The sequence below is a fragment of the Echinops telfairi genome, unplaced genomic scaffold (genome assembly GCF_000313985.2).
Source record: "Echinops telfairi isolate 266 unplaced genomic scaffold, ASM31398v2 ScPeMD7_60;HRSCAF=208, whole genome shotgun sequence".
Taxonomy (NCBI): Eukaryota; Metazoa; Chordata; class Mammalia; order Afrosoricida; family Tenrecidae; genus Echinops; species Echinops telfairi.
The window spans coordinates 25644095-25667610 of record NW_022103958.1 but is presented as its reverse complement, the minus strand read 5'-3'; the positions used below and the strand labels follow the sequence as shown (position 1 = coordinate 25667610).

The 23516-nt window shown below is 41.0% G+C and overlaps 1 protein-coding gene across 1 annotated transcript; it reads left to right on the top strand.

Annotated features, from left to right (window-relative positions):
* Positions 1-8507: 8507 nt before the first annotated feature.
* On the top strand, positions 8508-10540 carry FIBIN (fin bud initiation factor homolog). Its single transcript, XM_045291006.1, has one exon. It carries the CDS (start codon positions 8918-8920, stop codon positions 9557-9559), a length of 642 nt encoding a protein of 213 aa, XP_045146941.1. The 5' UTR covers positions 8508-8917; the 3' UTR covers positions 9560-10540.
* The last annotated feature ends 12976 nt before the right edge of the window (positions 10541-23516 follow it).

The following is a 23516-nucleotide window of genomic DNA, read 5'->3' as shown; positions in this document are numbered from 1 at the left end:
CCAAAGACCAAAGACCTGATAAATTGTGGGATGACATCAAGAGTATTGCACATAAAGAAAGCAAAATGTCATTTAAAAACATGAAAAAAGGAAAGATAAAGTATATGTCTGAAGGACATAAGGTAAGTAAAATGAATGGAAGAATTAATGAAGTAAAAGTGCTGAACAGAAAATTTCAAAGAATAGCTAAATATGACAAAGGAAACTATTACAATAAAACATGCAAATACCCGAGTAGAAAGCTAAAAATGAATGACACACTCAACATATCTCAAATGGAAAGAACTAAAGAAAAAAAATTCAAGTCTCAAGTTGTAATATTGAAGGATTCTAAGGTGAAAATATTGAATGATGTAGGAAACATCAAAAAAGAAATGAGTACTGCATAGAGTCACAGTATCAAAAATAATTTATTGGCATCCAGTCATTTCAAGAGGTAGCATATGGTAAAAAACCAATGGTTTAGAAGGAAGAAATCCAAGCTGTGTTGAAAGCATTAGAGGAAAATGGTGCCCCAGGAACTGACATAAAATCAATTGAAATAAAGCACCCACTTGTCTCTGCCAAAGAACTTGGAAGACAGCCATTTGATGAATTGACTGGAAGAGATCCATATATTTTCCCATTCCACAGAAAGGTGAGCGATAAGATGTAGAAGTTATTGAACAATATTATTAGCATCATATGCAAGCAAAATTTTGCTGAAAATCATTCAGCAATGGTTGCAGCAGTACATTGAAAGAGAGTTACCAAAATTCATGCTGGATTCAAAACATGACCTGGCGCTGCAGATATTGATTGTTGATATCAGTTGAATCTTGATTCAAAGCAAAGAACATTAGAAACATGTTCACTTGTGCTTCATTAACTATGCAAAGGCATTCAACTGTGTGGATCATAACAAGCTATGGATAACGTTGAGATGAAAGGGAATGAATGATAGAACACTATCATGCTCATACAAAACCTGTACATGAAGTCAAAAACAGTTGTTTTAACAGAACAAAGGAAGAAGATCAGGTTTAAGATCAGGACTTGTTAAGTCAAGGTTGTGTCCTTTTACCATACTTATTCGATCTGTGTGCTGAGCAAGTAATCTATGAAGTTGGACTCTATGAAGAAAGATTTCCTCAGAATTGGAGGAAGGCTAAGTTTCAAAGTGCAATAGGTATATGGCACAATGCTGCTTGCTAACAGTGAAGACGGGATGCACTTGCTCCTGAAAGGCAAAGACTACAACCTACGATATGTATTGCAACTCAATGTAAAAAAAAAAAATCAAAATCATCACAGCTGGACCAAAATGGTAAACAGACAATATAATAAACAGTGAAACGATTGAAGTTGTAAGGATTCCATTTTCTTGGACCTTAAATCAACACTCATGGAAGCACTAGTCAAGAAATCAATTGACATACTGCACTGCTTCACAAGACCTCTCTAAATTGTTGAAGAGCGATGATGTCACTTGGAAGACTACGGTGTATGTGACTCAAGACATAGTATCTTCAATTGCGTCATGTGCATGTGAAAGTTGGGCGAAGAACAAGGAAGACTGTAGAATTGATGCATTTGAATTATGGTTTTGGCAAAGAGTATTAGAAGTACTGTGGATTGCTAAAAGAACAAACAAAGCTATCTTGGAAGAAGTACAACAAAAGTCCTCCTTAGATAAGAGGAGATTTCATCATGCATACTTTGGACAGAGTATCTGGAGAGACCCGTGTCCCTGCCAAAGGGCATCATGCTTGGCAGTAGGTCAGTGCAAGAGAGGAATATTGTCAATGAGATGGTTTGATCCTGTGGCTGCAACAATGGGGGCAAACATAGCAACGATTGTGAAGATGGTTCACGACAGAGCGGTGTTTTGTTTTGCTGTACACAGGGTTGCTATGAGTCAGAACCAACTCCGTGGCATCTAGCGACAGTTACAGATATAAACAGCTTCTTAAGATGCATTTGTATATGACAAACATTTTGGTGAGGGGAGTCATCCATCTTCATTTGTTTGGCATTTTAAGTCAGAAATATGGAGCAAATAATGCAATAAGCCAAGGAACAGAGAAGTTAGGTGTGTATTTGCTGACTCAAACAGCAAGTGGAGTAAGGTTATAACTGGGATCTGGTTGATTTTTCTGAAGTTTATTCAGCCTGTTCTCCCCTAAGGCAATAATAATGAGCTCATTTTGATCCATCTCTAAAATAGCCCCTATTATCTTTTTTTTCCAACTGCACTACTTCAAAAATAAAAATTGTGTTTGGACTGAAAACATAATCAAGAGCTTGTTCACTACAAGATAATTTTAAAATCTCTTGGATCTGTAAATAAGCAGACAAACACAAGAGTTCCCTATTTCTAAAAAAAAAAAAAATAGGAAAATGTTGTTATTGATCATGTCATATGCCCCCACCCCTACACTGAAACTGACTTTTAAGGGGGATCAGTTTAACATTTTTTTCAGGGGTTATTGAACCAACCAGCCTCTCCAAGGAATATATATGAGGCCATGTGTTCCCTTAAAGATTTACAGTCTCTGAAACCCAAAGGACACTTCTGCTCTGTCTTATAAGGTTGCCATGAGTCAGAATTGGCAAAGAATTTCATTTGGGTTTGAGTTTTAAGACCAAAAGCAACACTGTGCTGAATACAGGGATTGACTCAATTCTATCATTTGTCAGTGGCTCTTTGCCTAAATATTTGCAACCACCTCCACTGATCTCTGTCTCTAACCTCTCCCCTCACCAGTATGTCTTAACTGTAGCTCTGCTGATGGCCTTCACCTATACAGAAAAACATTGGGGCTCTTCATTATCTGAATACTAAAATCTCTAGAACCTTCTGCCTGGTCTTCAAGAGTCTTCATACACACTCTACAGACTCATCGTACATAAATGTCCTCGTGTGCTTTTCATCCAGCAAATTAGTTTAAAATCTTTGAATAAAACCAACAATTTAAACTATATTTTATATATATATATCGTGTGTCTTATGTGTATGTGTAGCTAGAGCAGTATTTTTTTCAAACTATGGATCATGGTCCATTAATAAGTTAAAAATGTATTAATAGATTTTGACCAGCTTTATTTTTTGAAGAATACATGAAAAAATAATTTGGGGATACATCAAAAGTTGTGATGTTCCTGTTTGTGATTTATATAATTTCGGTATATATGAAATCCGGGATAGGCAGATCTATTGAGACAGTAACTCCGTTGATAATTGCCTGGGACATGACAGGGAAGGATGAAGGGAAATGGAGCGCTAACCACAAGAAGAATGTGCTGAAATCAGTTTTGGTGGTGATCGCATAAATCTTCTTGATATGACTGAACAATTAAATAGTATGTTATGGGAAGTATACTCCAACAAAACTATTTTTTTAATGGGGAGAAAGGCCCCCAAATGTGATTGGACTATTTTTACCCTTAAAATAGTAAGAACCATTTGGAGAATAATGAACTAGCTCTCTTACACAAGAGTAGAGAGGTTGTTATGTCTGGACTGGAATGCTCATGTCTGCATTGGCTGTTACTGTGTCTTTAGTCCAGGGTGCAAGGGTAAGGAAGGGGTCTGGATGGTGAATCTAATATTTAGTGAACATCAATGATATGCCGCACTATCCTCGGTATTTACATATTATCTCTTTTATACTCTTCTTGTCTTCTCTAACCGCTAAACAGGACAAACCATGCTCCCATAAACACAAATGATTTGCTCCAATCTTTGTGATTTTTCATGTTTTGTTTGTTCATTTATCTGCTCATTCATTCAGTCAGCATAAATCCATTTAATACCTTCAATGTGTCAGGCCTTGTAGTGGACTGAATCAAAAGCTTGGCCATTTCAGTGTACCTAGTGGCTCCACAGGAGAAGGTGAATTGATGTGATGCTGCAAGGATTACAGCTCAGACAACTCTATGGGGAAGTCCTGCTCTGTCACCTTGGGTTACTAGGAGTTGAACAGTCTACTCAGAGGCACACAACTGCAACAACATGTACTCACAAAAGAAAGACAAATAAAGCCATAAAATAATTTTTTTAGAGAGTAAGTGCCAGGAAAGAGTAAAGTGGGACCAAGGGAATACACAGCACTCGGCAAGAGGCCAGGGACATCTTTTCTCAGCTGTGATATCTGAGCTGAGATTTGAATCATAAGCCATCAACCCCATGAAGAGAAGTCCATGTAGTTGTTCACAGTCATCCATAATGTTTCACTCCCTTGATTCTTCATAGTTGGTGTAGGCATGTCGAGTACAGCCCTTGCTGGTTACTTCTGCAGTATGGAAATGGATACATTTGCACGCTTTGTGTGCCCCACTGAGTCATGGTCAATTAATGTAGCCCTTCTAGCTACATTAGGGCTAGCCATGAATGCTTATATGAGCTATTATAATTCTGAACTTTATGTGTGTGGCTATGGTCCCATGTTTGAGGGCAATCTGTACTGAGAAACAGGACTAAGGTGGGATTAAGACCTCAGTAGAGGGTGTGAATTGAGCCACACTCTGTTTCCTTGCTGATATCTTTTTTTTTTAATCATTTTATTGGGGCTCATACAACTCATCACAATCCATACATACATCAGTTGTGTAAAGCACACTTATACATTTGTTGCCCTCATCATTCTCAAAATTCCCTTTCCGCTTGGGTTCCTAAAAATAGCTCCTCATTTTCCTTTTTCCCCTACCCCTCCCTCCCTGCTCCCCCCTCCCTCATGAACCCTTAATAATTTAAAAATTATTATTATATCTTATCTTACACTGCCCAGGTGTCTCCCTTCACCCACCCTTCTGTTGCTCATCCCCCAGAGAGGAAGTTAAATGTAGATCCTTGTGATCGATTCCCCCTTTCTACCCCCTCTTCCTTCCCAGTATCACCACTGTCACCGCTGGTTCTCAGGGGTTCATCTGTCCTAGATTACCTGTGTTTCCAGTTCCCATCTGTACTGCTGCTGTGCATCCTCTGGTCTATCCAGGTTTGCAAGGTAGAATTGGGATCATGGTAGTTGGGGGGAGGAAGCATTTAAGAACTAGAGGAAGGTTGTGAGTTTCATTATTGCTACACTGAACCCTAAGTGACTCATCTTCTCCCCATTACCCCTCTGCAAGGGATGTCCAGTTATCTACAGATGGGCATTGGGTCCCCATCATGTGCTACCCTCATTCACGATGATATGATTTCTCCCCCCACCCCCCGTCTTTGGTGCTTGAAACCTGGTCCCTTCAGCCCTTCATGATAACACATGTTGGTGTGCTGCTTCCATGTGGGCTTTGTTGCTCTGGGCTAGATGGCTACTTGTTTACTTTCAAGCCTTTAAGTCCCCAGACACTATAGGTCTCCATAGCCAGGCACCAACAGCCTTCTTCACCACACTTACTTTAGAATAGCGATTCTCAACTTTCCTAATGCCGCGACCCTTTCATACAGTTCCTCGTGTTGTGATGACCCCCAAAACATAAATTATTTTCGTTGCTACTTCATAACTGTGATTTTGCTACAGTTATGAATTGGGCGACCCCTGTGAAAGGGTCATTTGACCCCCAAAGTGGTCGCGACCCACAGGTTGAGAACCGCTGTTTTAGAAGATACATCTTTAGAACTGGCGTGAACCAGGCCACATTCTGTTTTCCTTGGTTAAATAACCATGTTGCTGTATAACCCCACACATTCATCACCTCACCTGGGAAGGCAGATAACTCTTTTCCTGATTGAGTCCTGGTGTAAACAAGAGGACTTGCTGTAACTTTTGGACATGTTGGTTTCTGGCTCTGGACCCTACATTTGGCTCACCCCTACCTGACCTTCAGATTTTGGACTGAACAGCACCCACCACCAAAAGGGATAATTCCTCAAAGTCTCATGAGTTTTTATGTGACCTTACAGTGATTCACAGAATCCAGGAATGTGAGAGAATATAATCAAAGGAGGAAGAGGTAGAAAATGGAGCCGAATAGCATCGTGGAAGAGTTGGATATTTGGGACATCATTAACCTCCAACTCCTGGGACTAGTCTGGTATTAATTCTTCTAAAAGAAATGATTACCACACCTACATACAGAAATACCCAATAGATTCCACAGAGACCAGTATTCCTCTTTGTTTTTGTTTTTTTAATTTGTGGTTACTGAACAAAGTGCTTGCAGATTTGAACAGAATCTGCAGTATACTCACTCAGACCCTGCTTCTCTGGCTCTTCTCAACTCACGCAATTCTGTGGACCTTGAGAATGAAAATGATAAGGAACAATAACACCGGGCTCAAAGAGGAGAAATCAGCAGGAGTTTCCCCCAGACCTGATAGACCATACCCCAGGATGTATTCTTCTAAATCCAAAAACCAAACAAAAAAGTGAAAATATTTACTAGACAGACAGCAAATTACCCTGCAGGGTGTTCTCACGCTTCTCTAGCTTACACCATAGGATGTTCTAGGACCACATGTACGAATTGTTGCACAGTTTACTTCAGATGGGCCCAAGTCCCCTGCTATCCCCTTCTGAAGAAGATTCCTTTCTTGGTGTTCTGAATGCTGGAACTCACAAGGCGATTTCCCTTCTCTCCGGCAAGCATCACTTAAAGCCAGCATCACTTAGATTAAGCATGAGACTGTCACTAGCAGACTTGGCCAAACAAAACATGCCCTCAAATAGAGCAGATTATCTGACTGTAACTACATCAAAAAAATTCCTTAAAGTCTGTTTTCTAACAATGATGACAACAAAGAAATGTTTGGTCCCTGTCATATTTTGAAAGGAGTCTTGGTAGCACATGACTCAATCTTCATCTGCCAACCAAAGGGTTGTTTAGAACCTACTGGCCCCTCCACGGAAGAACATTGTGTCAGTCTGTTTCTGTAAAGATTATAGCCTTGGAAGAAGCTTATGGAATGCGGGCCAATTCTACTCTGTTCTAAAAGGTTGCTATCAGTTAACATTGACCCAATGTCAGTGCATGTGTGTAAGTGTGTGTTTTGTTTGTTGTTTGGGTTAACTTTTTTGAGTAAGTGTTGGATGGCTAACCACAAGGCTGACTGTTCAAAGACACCAGCCAATCCATGGGAGAAAAATGAGGCTGCCTGCTCCTCTAAAGATTCATAGCTTCAGAAAGCCCATAGGGCCACTGAGTCAGAATCAACTCAATGGCAGGGGATTTTTGGTTGGTTTGGTGCTAACTACACATAGTGTAAAGGTAAAAAAAAAAAAGGGGAAAAAAAGCTTCTCTACCCTTGAGGAACTCACACTTTATTGGTAGCGAGAGACTGAGATAATAAATAATCCAATTCATGGCAGAATCTATTATAGAGAAACAAAGAAAAGGATAATACTGAAACACTAATGACACAGGCACCTTGCTGAAACAGTAAACTGTAACCTGGGGAAGGTAAAAATAAAAGAAACAAACAAAATCCATGGAGCCCTTCTTGATTCAGACACTGTCTATGCTAGAGAGTGGGGAGGTGGAGGTAAACACGGCTCCTGTCTTCATGTAACTTCCTGTAACAGAGCTAGAGAGACAAGCCCCCCAAGTAAAGAAGCAGATATATGAACGTGGCTGTCATAGTGGGAAGTGCCGTGAAGGAGAAGGGACCCGTGATCTAAGAGGAACTCATGAGAAGAACTAGTGAAGATCCACCGGGCTCTCAGAGGTAATGATTCCACGGTAAAGGCACGAAAGCTGAGCAGGTTTTAGCTGCAGAAGAAAAAAAATCTCCAAATTAAATTACAAGACTGTGACTCGGTGTTGCCTCCACCACCACGTGCCCATTTTTTGGCTTTGAACAGCTTGCTTACCACCCTGTCCTTCGGTTTCTCTACCTTATAAAATGAGGATAGTAATACTAGCTGTTCATTTTTCAAAACCTTTGCAGAATCCCCAAAAGAGTCAATACAGGTACAGGCTAATGCCTTTAAAGATGCAATGCAAGATCTTACTATAGACCATTTTTCATAAAATGAAACAATAATCTCAGATGCCCTTTAAATTATTAAACTAAATATTTTAAAATTCCCGGTTTCAACTTGGTTCCCCTACAACAACGCATTTAATCAGTTTTCTATTGTTATTGTTTCCAACATATTGCTTTGGAAACTTAAATTAACCAACCATTTTCAGTCAAACATGCCATTTCCTACCCTTCAAATTTCCCTTCTTCCAAGTCACAAACTTGAAAGACAGAAGTAGACAGTCAACAAATCCCACCTGCTAACTGTTTGCAATAATGAAAAAGAATTCCTGCAGAGTGGATCTCCCCAGCCCCCAATATGTTAGAGGCCCATGTGTCTGTTTGCTATGGAAATGCTGTTTCTGTTTTCGCTGGGCCCTCCTGTTCAGCTCTACTTCTCCTGGTCTCCCCCTCCCAATCCTTAAAAAGAGACCCTGTGCCTTTAATAACTGAGACCTTGGTCGGAGGTTTCTTCCCAAGCTTGTTCCCGCTTCCAAGTGACGAAATCAGCTGTAACTTGAGCACAGAGAGGTCCTCTGAATATCATTAGGCACGGAGCCCTCTGCCTGCCCAGCCCAGGAGTTGAGAGAGCATCAGAGGGGTCCAGCCTTTCTCTTCAGCGAAAGGCTCCTGGCTCCCAGGAGCAAGGGGGGACTGCGGAGTGGGCCAGCCACCAGTGTCCACCCAAGCCGAGCCCCGGAGGAGGGGGAGGCCTCCTCCCCGCGCATCTGGGGGAGAGCCCAAGAAGCCAAGTCCAAGGTGCCTCCGGGCTGAGCGCAGCAGGGTCCCCCCAGGCGCTGCGGGCACAGCCACCTGAATGAAGCCTGCTGGGGAAGGGGGCCCTGCGTGCAGCAAGCCGGCTGGGGCAGAGTCGGTCGCCCTCCGGGGGAAGCGCTGATTGCAAGGGGGCCCCCCTTCGTCTCGCCTTGGCCACACGGCTTCTCCTGGGGTCCCCAGTCCAGCGGACTCTCCAGGATGGCGTTCCTCACGTTCCTCTGGATGGGGCTCTTCTGGCACCTGTGTCAAGGCTACTTCGATGGCCCGCTCTACCCCGAGATGTCCAACGGGACCCTGCACCACTACTTCGTGCCCGACGGGGACTATGAGGAGAACGACGACCCCGAGAAGTGCCAGCTCCTCTTCAGGGTGAGTGACCACCAGCGTTGTGCAGCAGCAGCGGGGGAGAAGAGCCAGGCCAGCCGCCTGCTGAGCCTCAGCCTGCGCGAGGAGTTCACGGTGCTGGGCCGCCAGGTGGAGGACGCCGGCCGCGTCCTGGAGGGCATCAGTAAGAGCATCTCCTACGACCTGGACGGCGAGGAGAGCTACGGCAAGTACCTGCGGCGAGAGTCCCACCAGATCGGGGATGCCTACTCCCACTCGGACAAGTCCCTCACGGAGCTCGAGAGCAAGTTCAAGCAGGGCCAGGCGCAGGACGGCCAGCAGGAGAGCCGGCTCAACGAGGACTTCCTGGGGATGCTGGTCCACACCAGGTCTCTGCTCAAGGAAACGCTGGGCATCTCCGTGGGGCTCCGGGACAAATACGATCTGCTGGCCCTCACCATCCGGAGCCACGGGACCCGGCTCGGCCGGCTGAAAAATGACTATCTGAAAGTGTAGAGGGAAGGGCGCCCGCAGGGAGGGAGAGGGAATCCCACCCGCTCCCAGGGGGAGACTGGCGATGGGAGAGGGGGGGCGCGCACGTCCCTTATCCTTAGGATTGGTCGAGTCCAGTTTGGCACGTTGAAAACGAATCTGAGTTCATCTGAAACAAAAGTGAGAGCTGAATGGTTTGGTGGGGTTTCCGTTTGTGTGGTCTAGTGTTTGCGCATTATTTATGGGATTGCTGTTATTGATTGGTCATCTGGGAAGGACGAGGTAAAGCAATGCCTCCCGCCTTGCCAAGAGGCCTGTGTCTCGCTGCAGAGACACCTATTTCGGCCACATCTAAGAGGACACCGTGTGTGTATATGGTAGGAACTGATGGGACATACGTTCCCATCCTGGAGACTCTGGAAACAGGATGGAGAGTGCTATTCTGCTTTCCACAGCAGCCTTCTCTCCCGATGAGCTCTGAAGGCGGCCAGGCGGCCTGTTTTCCCAATGAGGTCCAAGGTGCTGCTCTGCTTGCCTGCCAGTCAATGAAAACTGCCTGTTTCTTCTCCCTTTCGCTCTTATTTATTAGCCATGGTCTCTGAGTTGTGTTTTTATAAGAGCATTTGGCTAGAAACTACGCAAATTGACTTTGGAAGGGCATGTCTGTACCTCTGTGGGTGTATGTAAATCAAAGCGGCCACATGTGAGGAATCTAAGTTTTGTCAGGCTTACAGACTCACCATGATGTGTGTGCTGAGCTACCGCCGAGTAACTCATTGCTGTGTCTATGCTTTGTCATCAGTGCCAGAGTCCATCACAAAGAAGTCCATGGTGTGGGCTCACTCCCAAATGCCTGTGATGTAGGTCTCCGATGTATCGGTTCTCATTGGGGATTTTGCTTCTGCTCCTTGTTTGAAAGTTGTACTTCACCTTGGGGGAATTCTAAGTTGCTAATGACTCTTTAGCTAGGTTCTATTATCCAGTCAATAAATATGTTCTCATACAGCACGGGCTTACTTTCTAATTCGCATCTGTAACTTTGACATTCAAGGGGAGAAGGGTAGGCAGAAAGAAAGAGGCCAGTGGGGTTTCAGCCAGTTTACTTGCAGCATATGATAAAGAAAGCAGAGGAAGGAATAGCTACATATTTGGCAAGCCTTTCCCTGACCACCCTAGCTTTCTTCAAAAGAAAAAAAAGAAAAAGCCTGTGCCCCAAATTTTAGACTTGATCTCTGATGGTCTGTTTCAGTCTCCCCCCAGCTTTTCCCTGCACAATTAAAAATTGGAAAAGGTTTTGATAATGTCCTCATTGAACAACCGGAAGCTTTTTGCTTTTCTGAATTATAGAAATAACTAAAAGAAATTTAATAATTTTGAAGCCAGGTCTGCATTATTCATGTAATGCTTTTAAGTGGTGGAAGTGCACTTTATTCTGTAGTTTTCCCTAGACCAACTCCCACCTTTATTTTAAATATGCTTTCCCTTCCAACACACACACACACACACACACACACACACACATCCAAACTGGAATGTCCACAGGTGAGTCATGATTTCTCTCCCATGTACATGGAACATGGAAGTTCCAGTTTTCCATTCTGATAGAATACCTAATATCCTCCTGTTGCAATGGAGGAAACAAATGGTCAAAACGGGTAAGTGACCTATTCCTATTATTTGTAGCAGCTCCAGGTGCCTCAGAGCTACATTCAGAACCCTTCCATAATGCTATCTCTTTTCCAAGACACTGAGAGATAAGAGAAAATAATCGAAGACCTAAAACTTTGCATAATTATATTATTGCTTAAATTTTAGAAATCGTGGAATAATTCTTCAAATAATCATCTGTAATTCCTTTTAGCCATCTTGTTGTTGTTGTTATGTGCCGTCGAGTGGGTTCCAACTCTGTGACCCTATGCACAACAGAGCAACACACTGCCTGCCCTGCATCAGCCTCACAATTGACTCTATGCTCAAGCCCATGTTTTTGTAGTCCTCTCGGTCCCTGCTTTTAGCTGCCCCGAGAGTCCTGTGTGGAAAGAAGGCAAATGGTAATTTAAAGAGGTTTCCAACCTTGTTCTAGGGCAAGAAGAAAAGAAAACAAACAAACTGCAGAGATAAAGAAGATGATCTTTTGTATTTTAATGTGTGTAATTCGGAATCACAACTCATTTCACAGTACTCAGGTCCAAGTCCCAGACATTGCTTGGTTATCCCAACTGTAATTGGAGGCTATTGGATACTTGATAGGCATGGAAAACTGGTGTCATCATGCATACTAATTTCAATCAACTGGTAATGGCAGTATAAAATATTATGTTAAGAAGGTTTTAAAAGCCTCAGAAGTGGAGTGTTGTCCTCAAGTAAAGTTGTCTTCCATGGGAGTGGGAAGGGGGGTGGTGATGCATCTGCTATAAATTTGAAAACCCTGAAGAGATTATACAGGAGGCTCTTTCCAGGATGAAACTTCTATGATTCCTTCAAAACCAGAATGAAATTATCTGGCAATGAATCACCGCCATTCAATTCTCGATGTACAGCCAGTAATTCCACACAGCCTTATGCAATTAGCCGGAGAGGGCAAACGGGGAGAAGGAGCAATGCTCAGAGCTCACATCACAAGGCATTTCCACACCTCCTTATGGTGGAGAGTCAGACCACTCAGACCTTTCCTCTCCACTCTCTTGTTTTTCTCACTCTGACTTCACTATTCACAGTCACACATTTCTTTTAGAGCAGTGTTTCCTTAATACCTTAAACCATGAAACATTTTGAGAATCTGAAGAAAAGTATATACTCAGTTCCCTGTAAACTCTACTTGCAAACACACCCATACAATTTAAGATATGAGTTTTGTTCAACAAATTTTTTTATCAAAATGTGTACCAGATATGGATTGTGAGTCGTTCTGACATATTTTTAAAAAGGCATGTACTTCTAACAACTAAAGTTCCAAAAAAGCTCTTTAGGGGTTTAGTTGAAGCAAGGGTTATTTAGTAGTAAGGGAATTATAATACAATCCCAAGAAGTTCTACCCTATAATTTACAGGATTTCCACGACGCAAAGACAACTAACAATAACAACACAACAGCAACAGCCAGCACATTGAACTAGCTTCTCACTATTATTGGTCAGTTCCTATTCTAAGGACTTGAGTTATTTCCTTTCATATTTATCACTATATAGAGAAATTATTTTATAAAAGAAATAGTGCATGTCAAGCCTTAGAATAGTACATTACACAGAGTAAATTCTCAAAATGTTAGTTCTTACTATTGCTATTATCATTATTTTTATAACTGAGGCCCAGAAAGCCAAAGCAGTTTTTCTAATATGCTTTCAATTTTAACAGCATGAGATGTATGATTAAATAAAGGAAGAATGTAAAAGAAAAGAAGAAATTTATTGGGACTTCTAGCTGTCTAAACAAAAGCTGTTTTCTACAGGCTATTCAAACTATCTAGGTAATACAAATAATTAATATGCTCAACTGCTAACTAAAATAAGTTTGAGTCTACCTAGAGGCACCTTGGAAGAAAGGCCTGTCAATCTGCTTCTAAAAAAAATGAGCCCTATGCATCACAGTTCTACTCAGACACCCCTCTGGTCTCCATGAGCCAGAACCCACTGGACAGCAGATACTTTTCCCTTTGTTTTGTTACAGGCCTTTCAGCCCACATCCCACAGCAATGCACATATCTGATACTATCTGGTTGTCAGAACTTCGTGGATCTCTGTCTACAGAATTACTTATCAATATTTTCCCTGTGAGATGCATTGTTCAATAATCACTAATTCTTACATCCTCAAACTGACCATAAGAAAACTTGCATACACCTCGTTTGATGCATCCTGCAGGTTCTGTCTGCATAGCTAGCAATTATTGTGAAGATCACAGGACCACTTTAAACCACCCTAAGCGGCAGTATGACAAGCCTTCATCAGCTGTTCTTCATAGAATGCTTGTTAAAATAGTCTTGACAAGGAATAACACTTGGGTAACATGCCATCAAGTTCATTTAAACTCATAGTCACCCTATAAGACAGAGCAGATCTGCCCTTGTAGTTTCTGACTCAGTGACTCTTTAGGAGAGTGGAAACCTCACCTTTCTCCCTCAGAGGGACTGGCAATTTTGAACTACCTGTGGAAGGTCCACTTGGCAGACCAACATATACCTACTGTGCCATGTGTGGCTTATACACATTCAAATACAAAAGAGAACATGATTGGAGACGTAAGAGGTCTTGCATAACAATAATTGACTAATATAAACAGTGCATCCCGTGACTTACCCTCATGATTTTGGAATTAAAATGATCCTCGGGAATATTATCTCTGAAGCTGAAGGGACATATCATTTATCAAACACTTTGAGTGATCTCATATGAGACACCAGGATAGGCTTGTATATAGACTTCCCGGGGGTGTGGGGGCGGGAAAACTGACACATAAATAATTGAATGCAGAAACAGAATGACCACCAGGAGGGGCATGGACAAGGTTCTAAGGGAACCCTTTAAGGTTGTAAACTAGAATCACCTGGAAAATGTAAAGCAGTGTGAATAAAATAAGATTTAGCACAATTATACATTCAGAGGATATAGGACTTTGGGCATTGTTGCTCTACCTCTTCAATAGCTTTTTGCCTGGATACAAAACCATTCCTGTTGAAAGCACAGCAAATCTAATAAAATGCAAAGACAACAAAATCACCCATAATCTCAATTGGGGGGGAGGGGCAGAAAATAGCCACAATTAGAACTTTGGTGTGTGTTTTTCAATGTGCTATGCACATCTATGTATATCTACTATATCTCATATGTATGCATGTATATACAGAGAAAGAGACATACATGGAAGGGCTTCAATTAGTTTATGGGGAAAAAAACATTTTATATAATTTAAATATAAAATTTTTCCTGAAATTCTTTTTTGAAGCCACCTCATCAATAAAGAAAATATTGAACTTGTAAAGGATTTTCTTTTACTCGGATCCAGAATCAACATTCACAGAAGTAGGAGTCAATAAATTAAACAATGTATTGTATTGGGAAGATGTGCTGCAAAAGATCTCTTTATAAATGGTCACTTTGATAAAGTGTGTCTGACCCAAACCCAATTGATATTTTCAGTTGCTTCATATGCAAGAAATCCAAACAATGAATAAGAAAGACCAAAGAAGATTTGATGCAATTTAATCATAATGTTAGTGAAGAATAATGATCATACCATACAATAAATGAAAAATGAACAAATCTATCTTGGAAGAATGTTCCTTAGAAGCAAGGTGGGTGAGACTTTGTCTCAGGTACTTTCATAATGTTATGAGGAGGGACAGCTTCCTGTAACAAGCCATCATGCTTCGTAGCGTAGAGGATCATTGACAAACCGAAGGCCCTGAATGAGACTGACCCAGCACCTCCAAATGGGGCTTGAACACAGGAAAGACTGTAGGGATGATGCACAGTCAGACATCACTTGTTCTACTGAACATAGAGCTGTGGTGAGTTGGAACTGACGCAATCAAAACTTTAAAAAAATCATGAAAAAATGGAATGAAAAGATTGTGGTTTTTGAAGCTCCTTCATATATGTTTATTGTAGGTGTATGTTGTCATCGCTCTTAGATGCCATCAACTCAGTTTTGACTCAGAGCAAACCTGTGTACAATAGAACTAAATACTGCCTGGATCTGAGCCATCCTCACAATTGCTGTTAGGTTTGAACCATTGTCTGCTGCCACTGTCTCAATCTATCATGTCAAAGGTTTTTCTCTTTTTTGATGCCACTACACTTCACCAAGCATTATGTCCCCCTTCAGGGACTTGTCTCTCCTGATAACATTATGAATGTGTATTTTTCTCTTTTTTTAAAGAAATCATTTTATTGGGGGCTCATACAACTCTTATCACAATCCATAAATACATCTATTATATGTCAAGCACATTTGTACATTTGTTGCCCTCATCATTCTCAAAACATTTACTTTCTACTATGTATATTTTTCTTACCATGTAGGTACCTACAGTTGGAAAAATTCTACAACAAACACTATTTTGCAGCTAATTTTTATTGTGCATGTTATGACTGTCCAATGGCATTTTATCCCATTAAATTTACTCATAGTGCTGTAGGAAGCAAAGGTTCTGGGCTCAAGATCTTGCCCCAACAGACTTCAGTTGCACAATCTTGGCCAAGTTCTTGAAACATTTTGTAATGTGGGGATAATAATAGCTAGTATTATTGCACAGTCATTGCTTTGAATATTTGCCCAGTATTATCTAATGCAACCCCTCCCCCAAATTATATTTAAGGCAGGTATTATATGTTCTGAACTTTTTGCAGAAGGAAATTGAGACACAAAGACGTTAAATAATTTGCCCATGCTCTGACACCTAGAAAGGAACGGGGTCTACACACAGACTCAGATAGTCTGGCTCCTAATTTGTCTAATAATTATTAATGATGCCTTCCTTTTATGAAAGCAGGAAGCTGCTCATCTTTTTCTTAAGTTGCCTTCATAATCTAGGATCTATGATAAATGGCCTGTAAAGTAAATGTTTCCTATGCAGTTTTTCTCATTGGCTACCCAAATTAAGTTCTTTCCATTTTCCCCATAAACTCACAGGAGCAATTGTACCCTGGTCTCTAGGATGGCGATGAGTCAGCATGAACCTAATGGGGGTGAGTTTGGGTTTGGATTTAGACTTGACTTTAATTAGAGTGAAGTATAATGACTTTCATTTCTAAGTGTAATTGAGATTCTTTGTCATAGAGCAATTTGTTGCTAAATTTCATATTTTAAAAGGGCTTTCACATTCCTCACACACTTTAACGTATATATATTTTTACAGAGATTGGACTGGCCAGGACTGTTCATGGTATTCATTTCTCACATTGTGGCCAAAGGCTGTTAAGAGAGTCAACTGGTCAGTCACTCATTTCCTAGAGTCAGGTAAAAAGATTCTATATCTAGCTACCATTTTGCCACACAAGCCTATCCTTCACTAGCTTGATTCAAAAGTGAATCAAGCCTATCCTTCACTAGCTTGATTCAACAAGCCTATCCTTCACTATTCATTGATTCAAAAATGTTTTCATTGACTCCTACTTAGTCACAGCTACTACTTCAAGATCTAGCAGTCAGGCAAAATTTACACTCTCATTGAGTTTATATTTAAGTATGCATATTCCTGACTTGGTTTCCTCCAGTGGAGAAAGAAAGGAGTCCTGGCGGCACAGCAGGTAAAGCTAGAGTCGCTGAACAAAATGTCAGAGAACAGAATCATCTGCGGATCCGCGGGGGAAAGATGAGGCAGGTGGTCTCTGCAACTAAGTATAGCTGTGTAACCCTGGGCCAGTTTACTCTATCCTGCGGCAACTGTGAAATCTGAATGTATTCATCAGCAGTCGATTTGGCTAAAGGAGAAAGAGACAAGAACCCTGGTGGTTCACTGATTAAAGAATTTGGCAGCTTTAACTAACCAAAAGGCAAGTGGTTTGAACCCGTCAACTGATCCGCAGGGGAAAGATATGGAAGTCAGTTTCCATAACGATTTATAGTTTTGGCAACACTATAGAGCAACCCTCTGTCCTATAGGGCTGCTACGATTCCACTTCCACTTAATACCATAGGGTAGTGGAGGTACAAATAACTAATCAAATACATATTTTAAAATAATTTTAGCAATTTATGGGTACTATTGCACATGAGAGAGGAGCTCTTGTGGCAATGTGGGGTAAGCGTTGGATTGCAAGCCTCAAGGTCTGCATTTCAAACCCACTAGAGAAAAGATGAGTCTATTTGCTCTTGTAAAGATTTATACCACCACATCTGTCACTTTGACATAAATGGTGGCTTGTGGCTTGCTGGAATGCTGAAAGCTGTGTCAGTGGTATTTCAAATGCCAGCAGGGCCCCTCAAAATGAACAAGTTTCAGTAGAGCTTCCACACTAAGAACAGACTACAAAGAAGGACTAGGCTGTCCACGTCAGAGGAATTTGCCGCTGAAAAACTTATGGAGGGCATCAGAACATTGTCAGATATTGAAAACCTCATGAATAGCACAGAACATTGTCAGAACTAGCACCCGAAGATCAGCCCCTCAGGAGAGAAGGCACTCAAAATATGACTGAGGAAGAGTAGCCTTCTCAAATTAGAGCTGACCGTGACACAGATAGAGGAAAGGCTTTGGCACTACAGCCTTCAGGACCTTTCTCTGCTGATGGGTCTCAGCTGGCGAGCACCCCTCTGTTACCAAGTACGTCAGCTGGGGAGCGTCCAGGCTAGCAAGCACATTGGCTGGTGAGCACCCCTTGGAGAACATGTGAACCATATGCCCTAGGCCCAGACAGCTCCCTTAACTGCCTTGAATCCTAGCCAAGGTGCCGGGTGACCTTGAGCACCCAAGCCCACTTACAACCCCATCCCCAATCAGTACTCCAATTAGACCATCCCAGGCCTTAAAGAGCAATAGCTTGTTCTCTAAGAAGGCTCACACTCCCTGTCTCCTCTAGGTCATGTCAAGAAACAAAATAAGCCCTACATAATGGAAGAAAATATGTGTTCATGTATAGGCAGACTTAATATTGTAAAAATGCCAATACTACCTACTAAAGCTATCTATAGATATACAGTGAACCCTCGTTTATCGCGGTTAATCGGTTCTAGACCCTACCGTGATAAATGAAATTCCGCGAAGTAGGATTCCTTATTTGTAAATCAAATATTTTCGTAGTTAGAGCATAGAGGACATGAAAAAACACCCTTTAGTCACCATTACACTCGTATTACCCAATTTATTAAACGAAAAAGGGAAAATACAGTAAAACATTTTGGACGTTACAATTATCATTTATTATATTATTTATGGCATCTAGTTTACAGTATTACATATTTCACATACAGTATTACTATATATAGTTCTTAAAAATACTATAATCAATAGCCTATGAAATGACTTAAGGGATGTACTCTACAGGTGGGTCGCCGTCTTTTTCCTCTGAAGGAGCAGGTGTAGGCAGTGGGCGCTGTTACACAAAAACCGCGATAGAGTGAAGCCGCAGAAGTCGAAACGCGAAGTGGCGAGGGTTCACTGTAATACAACCCAAATTTATTCTTTAAAGAAATGGAAAAACTAATTACCAACTTATTTGGAGAGACCTAAGGAAGTACAAAGAACTTCTTCAAAAAAAGAACCAGGTAGGAGGCCTCTCATTACACAACCTCAAAACCTCCTACATAGCCACACTAGTCAAAGCAGCCTGGTACTTTTACAATGATAGACACAGACCAAAGGAACAGAATAAAAAACCAGAAGGAAATGCAATAGCCTACAGGCAACTGCTCTTTGACAAAGGACCAAAAATTATCACACAGGATATGGACAGCACCTTCACCAAATGGTGCTGGCACCACCGTATGAAGAGTGAAGCAGGAATAATACCTCTCCCCCGGCACAAAAACAAAAACAAAAAATTTAAGATGGCCTAAATGTAAATCCCAGAGATATAAGGATCACTAATGAGAAAATTAAACAAACTTGAGGGCCCTATTACAGATCATACACAGACTACCAGGTATAATAAAGCAAGCACACACAGCGGAGGACAAAATAGATGACTGGGACCTACTAAAAATAAAACACTTACGCATGCCAAAAGACTTCATAAATGAATAAAATGAGAGCACAGAGATTGGAGGAAATTTTTAGCAATGACACAATGGACAAGGGCCTAATTACCAACATCTATAGAATTCTACAACACCTCCATAAGAAAATAACAAATGTCCCAATTAAACAGTGGGCAAAAGATATTAGCAGAGAATTCACCAAAAATAACACTCTAAGAGATAGCGAACACATGAAAAATGCTCGCAATTATTAAGCATCTAGGAGATAAAAGTCAAAACTACCTGATACCCATAATGATATCTCAGTTCCGTATAGCAGAAAACAACACATACTGAAGGGAAAGAGGCCAGGCTGGAACTCGTATACCCTGCTGGTGTTCTCGTAACATGCACAACTGTTACGGAAAGAGATATGGCAATTCCTAAAACAATTGTAAATAGAAATCCCATACGACCCAGCATGACCTCTGCTAGGCATATACCCCAAGGAAGTAAGAGATAGAACAAGAACAGATGTATGTTTTCCCATGTTTATTGCAGCAGAGTTCATAATAGCAAGAAGCTGGAAACAGCCCACATGCCCTCAGTAGACGTATGGTACATACACACAGTGGAATCCTATGCACCCCTTAAAAAACTGTGACAAAATTATGAAACATCTTAGGTTATAGATGCACCTGGAAACCATGATGCTGAGTAAAATTAGCTGATCACAAAAGGAAAAATATTGTATGAGACGGGCTTCTGACCTCAAGTCATCTAATCTTCTACTCCAGTCTCCTTGGCAATGAAGTAGTGTGCCTACCTAGAGCTCATGAACCACCAACCACCCCCTTATTTGTACATCTAAAAACTACAGGGAAGGGAGGCGTCACTTCAACTGGGTCAGTGTCTCATGATCCAGAGAGCGGGAAAAGACTAACCAGTTCCTACCATATAATTTTATTCTGTGCTTACTCCAAATTAACAGGCACTCCTACAAGACTGATTAGTGAACCTTACTGGAAACCCAAGTTCAGAGGGGACGAGGTGCAGGAGATGTCTGCCATCCTATAGAAAGCGATTACGCTTCAGTCAGTAATTAAAATTAGGTGGGAGGGTGAGGGTGATGGAGCATGCCATTGGTAAAAACACTCAACTGTAGGTATACAGACCACCAATGGAGACTAAGTTCATTATAATATCCCTAATGGGGCACTTTTGACCTAGTTTGTGTTCAGCACATAATGATCCAGACTGTGTACTATAGACAACCAGGACTTTAGACTCTGTTCCTCTGTTCTTTCAAGGTGCCCAACACTCTTCATAGAACACACCAGGAGAATGTGATTTGGAGTTCTCACTAAGCAAACTGAACTCTACCCTGAACACACTGGTAGCAGATTAAAGGGAATTAAATACTCCCATGGGCTTACTGCTAAAATTCCCCAGGAAGAGAAAAAGCAGGAGTTCTGCCCCAAGGGCAGATGTGGAAGTCATAGAATTTGGTCCAAAATTCTTGCCTTGAGGGTGTGTGATAAGTGGCAATTCCAGACTACCATATATGTTCTATGTTCATACTCTCTTTGCCTTCGTGAAAGAACATTAATGCAAGATTTTCCCTATTTAAAACACTCCATGTAAGTGTAAATAGCATCCAGTCACCTACATTGTTAATCTGTATAAATCAACAATCCATGAACTTTTTTGTCTTAAAAAAAAAAAGCAAGCCTGTCCTATACATGTTTACTTTCTTTTTCGTGGCAATATTTTGAATTCTATATCATTGGCTAAATTAACAGTAAAAGCAATAGAACTGCAATATGCCCCATGGGGATGATATATAATGTCCTCAACAAAAGAATAATAACGATATCTTGAAAATGAACTAGGGACTTTTATAAACCATAGATATGTGAGTGGATTTTGAGCTCCCATTTAATCATAGCCCTAAAATAAGAACAATTTGTTCTTATGCCATGGCCCTGTTCAATAGCTACTCCCATGAAGTGATCACTGAAGATGTGAGTGTTATGGAAAAGCATGGTGAAGAAAGCAGATGGTGCCCAGCTATCAGAAAGAATAGCATCCGGGGTCTTAAAGACTTGTCTTAAAACAAGCAGCCTTCTAAGTGAAGCCTTAGCTAAGTCTACATGGAAGAAGCACAGGAGCCTGTGTGATTCAAGTGTTTTAAATAATAAAATCTAATCCCTGTCAGGGAATAGTATTAGAGCTTAAATTCTGAATACACAGTTTGCAGAAAGCTGCAGATGACAGATGATCATCAACTGCTCACATATAAATTGGAATTGATGCTGAAAAATATTAAAATAAGTCCATGAGAGCCAAAATATGGACATTAGTATAGACCAGCTAAATTTTGAGCATATCTCAAGAACAAGTTTGATGCATTGAACACTAATGAAAGAGGTCTTGATGAGCTGTGGGATAACATCAAGAATATCCTCGATGAAGAAAGCAAAGGTCATTGAAAAGAAGGGAAATAAGAAAAGATCCAAGTGGATGCCAGAAGAGACTCTGAACTTGCTCTTAACCAAAGAGTGGCTAAGGCAAAGTGGGGTGGGGTGAATGTGATGAAGTCAAAGAGCTGAATAGAACTTGTCAAAGGAGTGACTCCATAAGATCAAGCAATAACAAAATGTACAAAGACCTTGAGTTAGAAAACCAAAAAGGAAGAACATGCTCAGCTCAAATTGCAAGATTCTAAGATTCTATGAGCCTTGGAAACCCTATATAGGTTTGCTGTGAAGCAGAATCAACTCAATGGCATTGAGAGGTTATTATAAATAAAATAGTTAAGAAACATTTATCTGAATAGTACATATTTGAACTGTCCTTTTAATTTTGAATAGAAACCAACAGTGAGAATATCCAAGACAAGATTAATTCAGATGAAAGAACAGCGAATTCCAGATAAACAGTTTGCTGAGAAGAGATAGCTTGGTTATGTTGGATAAGAGGATTTAAAAAAATTAAAATCAATGTGATTACAGTCAATTGGAGAAAGAGAAATACTTTAAAATCAGACTGAGGTTAGGTAATGTTGAAACTCTGTGACAATTCTAAGATGTTTGGGTTTTAGTCTAATTTTCTTGCAAGGCACCAGAGCATCTTACCAGAGGAGTGGCATGATATAATTTACACAAAAAGACCACTCTGCAAAGAGTTTAGCCTAGAAAGTAGTAAGAGTGAATGTTGCAAGGCCAATTGTAACCTAATGGTGATTACTAAGCCAAGCAGATAAGAGAAGAGAGGCTTCCATCCTATGGTGTTGTCCAAAAAAAAAATGTATGACATTCTTCCTAAGTACTTTGGCCTTGACCCAGTTCCTTAATATGGACTCCATTTCTCCTCTTACACCTCCTTTGGACTTGATTCTAGATTGGTTCCCTCTGCTTTCATACCCAAACCCAACACTTCATCAAAGGTTTGGAAAATGAAAGGGCTTCATCAGCTCTCCTCAGTTCTATCAGGTAGTATATGGACTCTGATTGACCTGTATGTTGACTTGATCTACTGAAATATGCAAGTCTCTCTGTGAAAGTCAAGACTGCACTGCACTACAAGCAAACTCTCCTATTGGAGAGAACACAAAAATAACAGTTTACCCCAATGTTGAGACCACTTCCCTTTATCAATGACTCCAAGCATCATCACTACATCTCTATTTAATCTACTTATTTTTTCTTCTGAGGTTCTTTTCAACCAAACCAAATTCACTGGCATTGAATTGATGCTGACTTATAGCGACCCTATAGGACAGGGTACAATCGCTCCTGTGGGCTTACGAGACTGTGACTGTTTACCTGAGTAGATAACCTGTCTTTCTCTAGTGGAGCAGCTGATGGTTTTGAACTGCCAACCTTGTGGATCACAGCCTACATGTGGATCGTAACATAACCACTACACCACCGGGACTCCTGAGGATCCTTAAGCATTAATTATAAAACGTTTATTTTGAAGTTTCACAATGGCTTTATGATTTCACATAGCTTAACAATGAGTAAGGACAGAGAGCATTCCATTTTGATCTAGTGAGCCTTTTCTCTACTGACTTGGATATTGCACCATCTCTCCTTTTGTGCTTCTCCATGAAAAACAGAAGATATTTTGTGTGTCAACAGCTAGCTGTTTACGGAGAGGGACCTGACAGTTATGATTAATGAGGGAAGGCCTGTTGCTCTGGCATTGGCAGTAATGGCTTACATTTTCCAGTTGTGAAAAGTTTCCTCCTGAGTTCAAAAAATGTGTTTTCTGAACTTCTTCTTCTGCTTTGTTTTTTGCCCAGCTCTCATCCCAAGACCAAGCATACATGGGTACTCAGCTCAACTTTTAAAATATAGTCG